This window comes from Poecilia mexicana, unplaced genomic scaffold (genome assembly GCF_051168715.1).
Source record: "Poecilia mexicana isolate PSO_F unplaced genomic scaffold, ASM5116871v1 scaffold_20, whole genome shotgun sequence".
Classification (NCBI taxonomy): Eukaryota; Metazoa; Chordata; class Actinopteri; order Cyprinodontiformes; family Poeciliidae; genus Poecilia; species Poecilia mexicana.
In genome coordinates, this window is record NW_028263389.1 from 24,743,712 (window position 1) to 24,752,351 (window position 8,640).

General features: G+C 36.0%; 1 protein-coding gene across 1 annotated transcript; it reads left to right on the forward strand.

The window, feature by feature from the left end:
* The first annotated feature begins 4,891 nt into the window (after window positions 1–4,891).
* On the forward strand, window positions 4,892–6,220 carry LOC148153514 (uncharacterized). Its single transcript, XM_088001656.1, has 3 exons — window positions 4,892–5,532; window positions 5,774–5,942; window positions 6,091–6,220. Exons 1-3 carry the CDS (start codon window positions 5,058–5,060, stop codon window positions 6,218–6,220), a joined length of 774 nt encoding a protein of 257 aa, XP_087857782.1. The 5' UTR covers window positions 4,892–5,057.
* The last annotated feature ends 2,420 nt before the right edge of the window (window positions 6,221–8,640 follow it).

The following is an 8,640-nucleotide window of genomic DNA, read 5'->3' on the forward strand; positions in this document are numbered from 1 at the left end:
TAATTTACTAGCAACTGGAGTGAAATTAGCTCCCATAGACTACACTCATTGAGAGTCACGCTCCTTGTTTTCACAGCGTACTCTTGGAATTTTCCCAGGTTAAAATTTTGTGACTTGGGTTACAGAGATAATGTTCTTTTCTATCTATATTGGCTACACTGTAAAAAAAAGTCCGTAAAATCAACAGTAAAAATCTGTGAAATCATGACAGAAAAATTTTGTAAAGAAAAACACAATTATATTTTGTTCATTTACCAGTATGATGTTGTATAACGTAGAACAGAAAATTATTGTAAATTTTAAAATGTAAAATTGTAAATATTGTATTTAGTTGTAGAAAACACACATTTTGTATTGTTAATGAAAAAAGTTGGATCCTTCACAACATTTCAGCAGTGTAAAACTAACATTTACATTCTGTGATGATTAAATCCAAATGAATTGGAAGCTAGCTTACCATTTTTTTGCTAGGGAGAAGTAAGTTTGGGCTTCCCTGTTTAAGCTGTTGCCCCTGAGACCCAACTCCAGATAAGTAGAAGATGGACGGATGGATGGAGAATGAAATAAATGAATAAATTAATAGATTTGGAAATTAATTTGGAATTAAGTAATTATGATTCCACATTGTTTACTTCCAATTTTGTTCACTAGTTATCTATTTATATTCACTTGTATTTTCCCACTTCTTTAGATTGTCATTTCCTCTTTAATTCATTTACTTATTCTCTGTCAATTTTGATTGGATCATTTCTTCATATTTCACGTCTAACGTGGAGGAAACATCTGAATCAACAAGGAAGTCATGTACTTGCTTATTGGTACATGTATTTTATTTTTATTTATTTTTGCTAACACTGGATTTTTTACCTTCACCGTTGCCATTATAAGCTCAAAGTTCGGCTACTGCGAGAAAGACAGAGAACACCGCTTTGTGCTCAACTTCCGGTCTGTTCTGCTCTCTGATTGGTTCGCTTACCTGGCGCCTGAAAGCTGTTTTGAACAAGTTCGTACAACGGTTCTCATCTCAGAAGAAGCTGAATTGTGCTCAAACCTTGACAAAGAAAAGAGCGCTGTTTGGACCTCGTCAGCTTTCAGCAAATGTAAGTTAAGCTTTGTTTTCTTCAAACGTAACGGTAATTTGTGTTTCTGGGGAGATTACATTTTGTTTTTAAGGCGTCATATTGCTTCTTGGAGCAATATGCAGTAGAATCATTTTTTGCTACACCTGCAACACGTGTAACTTGTTGGGTAGGTTGAAATTGTTTAAACATGATTATATGTACATTTTGCTGTAAAACACTAGAATCATTGAGGGGCTATGTGTTGCATTGTAGAGTGCACAGAAACGAGCCCAGTTGTGTATTCAAATGCCTCGGCACAGAATGTAAGCGGACATTTTGTACATATGCAGCGTTTAAAACTCATTTTTACCGAGTTCACAACGTGGCTTCACAACCCGAATTAGCCAAAGTCATTGCTGCTAAATTGAAATGCACCATTTCATTGTGTGGGCACCAAAGCCAAACTGTGAAAGAAGTCGTTGCTCATTTAAAGGAGCATATAATGGAGGGGCGGCCGGTAGCATGTCCAGTAAAAGCCTGCAAAAAAGTTTTCAGCGTCAAATCATCATTCACAGCTCATATGTCCCGGAAACATAGAGGTATTTTTGTGGATAACATTGATGTTTTGTACAAGGAAACTACAAGTAAGATTGTTAGTCTGTCAGAAAACGATGGGCCTTCTGAGAGCTTTAACGATGCTCTGACTAATGAAAGTCACAAATTATCTCCAAATTTCAACAAGGATTATCTCAGAAACTTGTGTCTTTTCTACCTGAAACTTCAAGGACAGCTGCTTCTTCCAGCTTCCACAATACAGAACATCGTTGAAGAGATGCAAAATGTGCATGAGCTGGGAATGGATTACACTTTGACTAAACTAAAGTCGCTTTTAAAAGATGACATGTGTCTTGCAGATGATGCTGTTGCTAAAATCTGTGATTGTGTAAGAGATTCTGATTTATTTTCTGTTTGTCATCATGGGCCACTGAGAACAACATATTCAAGAACTCAGACTTTCAAAAAAATGTTAAAATACACAGAACCAAAGCAAATATCTTTAGGAAGTGATGAAAACATGACCAAGAGATTTTCTTACTACATACCCATTAAACAGACACTAAGTGCACTTTTAGAATCAGATTTATGGAAGAATTCAGTGTTGGAACAGTCCAATGACTCACACCCGGATGTTTTCTGTGACATAAGTGATGGCCAAAACTTCAAGTGCAACCAGTTCTTCATTGAAAATCCTGGGTACCTGAAGCTTATTCTCTACCAAGATGCCTTTGAAATTGTTAACCCCCTTGGTTCAGCAAAGAAGAAACACAAAGTTGTCGCTATTTATCTATCTGTGGCTAACATACCTGCTCATGTGCGGTCAAGCACTGATCACATGTCTCTAGTTTCATTGTGTTCCGAGAACGATTTAAAACAGTTTGGAACTGCAAAGGTTTGCTCTGAACTTCTCATGGATTTGAAAGATTTAGAGGAACATGGCATTATTGCAGGTGAAGAAACAGTCAAAGGGGCACTGTTCTGTATTGCTGGTGACAATTTAGGATCACACAGCATTGGTGGGTTTACTGAAAACTTTAGTACTTCTCAGTACTTTTGTAGGTACTGTGAAATCACAAGAAAAGACTTTCTTAATGATCCAAATGCTTGTGGTCCACAGCGAACCCCTGAAGCTTACAATTTGGCAGTCCATCATCGAGAGACTGGAAGCATTCAAGACATCAAAGGTGTCAAGGTAAACTCTGACTTCAACTCACTAAAGTCTTTTCATGTTTGCCAACCTGGTCTTCCACCTTGCTTAGGCCATGACTTATTTGAGGGTGTCGTATCCTATGATCTTGCACTATACTTGAAATATTTCGTTAAAACAAAGAAATGGTTTACATATTCCCAGTTCAACCGTAGAATCAAGCAATTCAAGTACAAAGGATCAGATGCTCTCACAAAGCCATGCCCTGTCAACTCTGAGGCAATCAGGCTTTCAGGTCAAGCTGTTCAAAATTGGAACTTGCTGAGATTGTTGCCAGTAATTATTGGTGACAAGATACAAAATCCACAAGATGATGTCTGGCAGACAACTCTCCAGCTCAAAGATATTGTGGATTTGATTTGTGCACAACAAATTTCTTTGCCACAGGTTGCCTTTCTTGAAATAATAATCCAAGAATATTTGGAATCAAGAAAATCTTTATTTCCTGAAACTTCACTTAAACCAAAACATCATTTCTTGCGGCACTATCCAGCCCTAATTTTGAAATTTGGACCTTTGATTAGGTTGTGGACAATGCGTTTTGAGAGTAAACATGTCTACTTTAAAAGATGTGCAAGGCATTTAAAAAAATTTAAAAACATATGCTTGACACTATCAGAAAGACACCAGATGTTTCAGGCTTACATCTCAGCTGGCCCTAGATGCAATCAGCTGCTGCTGGTCAAGGACAGTTGTGTTTTTTACTCAAGCCTCTACAGTGATGAAATAAAACATGCAGTAAAAGACCTGGGATTTTCTGAAAAAGACACAAGTATTTCCACAGAGATACAATATAAGGGAACTGTGTATAAAAAGGGGCATTTCTTGGTTTCAAAGAATGATGAGTATATGGAGTTTGGAGAGCTGGTTTTAATTCTGATTCAAAATGACACTGATGTGTATTGTGTTATGGATGTACAAACAGCTGTCTATCATCCTGATTACCATCTGTATTCAGTGACAAAACAGACTTCAAGCACTTTGTGTATTAACATAAATGACTTGGTTGACTTTTACCCTTTGACCTGTTATCAGGTAAATGGACAACAAGTTGTTCCTCTGAAACACAGTGTGTTTTCAAAATAAAAATGTCTTTATATACCATGATGGAAAGTCCACTTAAAACAGATATGTTGATGAGAACAAAAATAAGGAAAAAACAGGGAGAGAAGTTTGACTAAAAATTTAAGGATGTACATGAATAAAAAGTGTGAATCAGGCACGATATTTTGTTTGACACTAAGTATGACTCTCTTTAATTTGTACATAGTTGAATACATGTTATATTACGGTGATCTTGTGTTTTTACCATTATTTTGTCTGATTTTATTCCAGAAATGGCTGAGCAAACATTTTTACGTAGTGCTATCAATGAAGTGTTGCCCGATCTTGCAGAGGCTTCAAAAGACATTCTCGAGGAGACTTTACAGTCAATTGGAGTAGAAACGTATGATGACTTCCAGTTCATTGTTGAGAAAGACTTGCTGTCAGCATTAAGACCAATTCAAGCCAGAAAGGCACTTGCTGCTTGGAAATTCAGATGCAAGTAAAATTCTAGAAAATCAACCATTAAACACTGATATTCATATTCAGTTCTGATAACTTATTTTTTGTTTTGTGTTTTTGAAGGCAGGACCCCTGAAACCAGCAGGTCCTCAAGTAATGCATCACGAGATACTCCTCCATCACAGCAGTCTTTGTCCCCGCTAAGTGTGTCATCAAACTCCTCCAGCAGCAACCAGACATCTGCAGCAGACTGGGTGGACACCTTTGAGATACCATGGGAAAAGTTCTCAGAAGAACTGATGCAGGCATTAGAGAGAGGTAAACGGCCAAGTCCAAAAATGAGGAAGGAGATGGTCAGGATTGTGGTGTCTGAAATGATGCGAAAAAGTTCTTACTTGGGTAAAAGGAGTTCTACAGAGGTTGCAAAGAAGATGGTGGCAAAATATCCAAAATCTCTACAAGACGTTATCGATGGAGATGTCATTGGCCCTGGCTATCATTCACTCGTCAAACAACTTCAATATCGAATTGACAATGCGAAGCGATCTACAATGCCTAAAATAAGAAAGCGAAAGCGCTGCTCTGAAAACTCTGACACAGATGAAATTCCTCAGGAACAGAGAGCTGCAATTCAGGACACCTATGGGTGTATCAACTGGAATGTCAAATTTCTTCCTCTTGGAGAAACTGCTGAAAGTCAGCAACAGAAGAAGGACAAGCTCAAGATGATGTCTCTGCAGAAGGAGGCCAATCCTGAGGAGATGAAACAATTACTGAGGGCAACTTTCTACTCACAGCACAAAGATATTAACCAGGGGAAAAGCATTCAAGATGTCTTGGAAGCCTGGCCTGTTTTATTTCATGACATTGGGATGGCTGTACACTACAAGGAACTTACTGGACTTGGATTGAAGGAAACCTTCATGAGGAACATGGATATGAAGGGAAAAAGACTGCTGAACTACATGAACACTGTTTGTGTGAACAAAAACAAAAGGTTTTTCCAGGCTCAGACAAAGTTGAAGATGTTAAGGGGAGAACTGGACGGTTACTCTGAAGATGTTAAAGAGATGATGCTCTTACTTCTCTGCTACTTCAATGAAAATGAAGAAGCAGTGTTCTTCTGTGTGGAGGACACATGCCTAGCTGAAGAAGTACAGATGGAGAATGTCTCCTTGACTCCCACTATCATTGTGTGTGGTGAGTTCATTTTTGTTTTTCCAGTTTCTTTGACCTGTTGTCTTTTTTGTTGTCTTGTCCCCTTTCTTTGCACTTTTGTCCATCTGGCATTTTCTTTAATAGTTTTTTTTTCCAATTATTTTCTTATGCTTTTACTATACTAATATTATTTTCGTACTTTTTACTTAATTTGTTATTTTTCATATAAATGTCATTGTTTTGTTGTATCAGGAGTCTAAATGTATTTGTTCTTTCTCCTTAGGTCAATCCTGCTTCCATGCCAAACGATTCATGCTGAGTGTGGATCAACAGATTGGAAACAACAACATCTCCTGTTTTATTTCTGCCCTCTGCATGATGTTTGGGAGCTATTATTGTTTTAACATACATTATCCATCGGGGCTGGCGTCTACACTGGAGTTTCTGCAGAGGTATGAGTTCTTTTTTTTTTGTTTTGTTTTTTTTTAATTGTAGGCAGTTAAATTTGACTTTTGACAACTTTTATATCTTGAATAAAATGTTTATGTCTTTGTGAAGCACATTTTGATGTAGTTTTCTGTTTGTCCTCTTTATCTTAAGGTGTTTCTTCTCAATCAACCCAGACAAGGGCAGTAAGGTGGAAGAAACCCGTAAACCCAGACTGCGTGTGAACCCCCGTGTCCTCACCTTGATCCAGGAACTTGCGGATCATGAGTGGCGTGATGTTTGAGAAAGGACTAAAGTCAGTGAGTTATCAAGACAGTGTTTAATCTTAACAGAGCTGAATAGATTTCTAAATGTATGTTGCATCTCACACAGTGTCTTCTGAAGTTAAAAAAGTTGAAAAGACATATTTATATTTGTTCAGTGGCTGAATTTTGTTCCATGTCAGAAAGGGCAAATGAGAATTTCATTGAAAATATGTTTTCAATTAAAATGTTTATTTGTTTCTAAAAAAATATATTGAATTATCATTATAGATACAGTTTATATTGGGCTTCCTTGTGTTTTAAATTTGCATTTAACTGGTAAATGTTTGTTGAAATTTGATTATTTATAGATATTTGAAAATAGAATTGCTTCTAAAAAAGGAAAACTTTTGAAGCAAACAAACATTATTATTAAAATGTATACTGGAAATAGAAATTTATTGTATGTTATAATCTTCAAGCCCCCCCCTCCAAAAAAAGGGGGTGAAAGTTGGCTCTCATACTGTTTCTGATAAAGTTAAAAACGTTGAAGAAATTTATATGTATTCAGCAGGTGCATGTGCTTCATGATGTTCAGAAAAGACAAATGAGAACTTCATTGAAAATAAATATTTCAAAGGCATGCAAGTGTATGTTTATTTTTTTAAGGTTATCATAGATACAATTTATATTGGGCTTCCTTGTGTTTTAAAGTTTCCTTTAAGTGAGAAATGTTTGTTGAAATTTCATGCTTATAGATATTTAAAGATATAATTATTAGTAAAAAGTAAAAAATTAAAGCAAATTTCAGTTTTTCAGAAAGTATTAATAAAATGTTTTAAATTGACATTTTAACAGTTCTAATCCGTTATTTAAAGGTAATTTATCAGTAGGACTAAATGAAGTTTTTTTTGTACAACAAACAAAAACTGAGTAAATCTTACTGGAAAAAAAGTGTAAAATAACAACATTATTATGATAATTCATCAGAAAAAGTTGGTTAAAATTACTTGATAAAACTGTTTTATTACAAAAATAAACCTTTTCAAATCACAGTTAAAATTTGTGCAACACTATGGGATAATCTGTTTATTTCACAATTTAACACTGTTATAATTACTGTTTGGTCAGTAAAACAGTTTACATGTTCACTGTGTTTTCTACAGAATTATTCTGGCAACCACAGCTGCCAGATTTTTTTTGTAAAAACAACAGAATTTTTTTTACAGTGTAAGTCAGCTGGCCAAAACATGTTTCTTTCTTCAAAGTCAAGCACCATGATTATTTACACATATCAGAGAACTTTGAGGCAACACATTAATTGAATCTTGTAGGGTTTACTTTATGCTAAATATTTTATTTAGCATAAAGGCAATTTTGAAGGTAATTTTATGTATTGTTACTGCTAAACTAAAATGCCCAGCATGGGAAAAATGGGAGGATCTCAAGTTATTTCAACAAAGAGCTTGGCCAATCACATAGATCCTTCCACCCTCAGCATGATCTGTTCTCCCTGCTGCCTTCTGGCTAAAAGTTCAGCAGCTTCAAATGCAGAACAACCAGGTTCCACAATAACTTCATCCATCATACTACTAAATTGACATTTATCTTTTAATTGTATATATATTAAACTTTTTATTATTTATAAACTTATTGTACAACAAATTTTTTCTCAATATGTATGTTTTAAATGTGTAGTTAAATTACAATAAAGTCTGTCTATGCCTCATTAGGTTGTCATTGCCGCCATATTAACCTGACCACCAGATAGCACAAACTTCATATCACATTTCAGAAAGACAGCAAATAACATTTCAAAAGTGACTAACATATTCTCCAACATACTGTTACAGTTTTCAGCTGCTTTATGTTCTTACAGGTGTCACTAGCCTGATAACAGGTTCAATGAGCAGAGAGACTGAGAAAGCTTCCCCACGTGAAAACCAGTTCTAGTCAACTGCCACCTCTTAGCATAAATTAGGGAATATGGGCAGGTGGGTCAGTTGTGTTGGGGCTATTGGTAATCTTCCTAGTCCTTGTGGCAGTGGGGACCTTCCCCCACCCACCTCAATACTACTTTTGACTGAGCTTATTTAGTTGCTCCAGTAAAGTATGAAACGCTTGATGCATTTGCAAGAAACAGAGTAATTTATACAGCTTCAATGTGTGCTCCCACTGTGGGTCAGGCAGCTGCTCCATAATAAATGACTAATACTAACAAAAATGAAGATTTGTCATCAAAAGTTATCAGGTATAGAAGACTTTTAAAAAAGATGAAGGTGAGCTCTAGCACCAGAGCAAACAGGGTTGGGTTTATCTGTCCTTATTTTTCAGTGGTCCAGGTTTATTGAAACCATGTTACCGAGCTTTAGTCGTACCACTTTGTCCTTTATTACTTTGATAAATACACTGCTCAAAAAAATAAAGGGAACACTTGGAGTTATATTGTGTTGTCTAAGTG

Bases quoted from the DNA above. Each gene is read 5' to 3' on its own strand.
- LOC148153514 (XM_088001656.1), top strand. From the start codon at position 5,058: ATGATGTCTCTGCAGAAGGAGGCCAATCCTGAGGAGATGAAACAATTA. The intron at 5,533-5,773 runs GTGAGTTCATTT...CTTTCTCCTTAG, and splicing joins TCCCACTATCATTGTGTGTG to GTCAATCCTGCTTCCATGCC. The intron at 5,943-6,090 runs GTATGAGTTCTT...CTTTATCTTAAG, and splicing joins ACACTGGAGTTTCTGCAGAG to GTGTTTCTTCTCAATCAACC.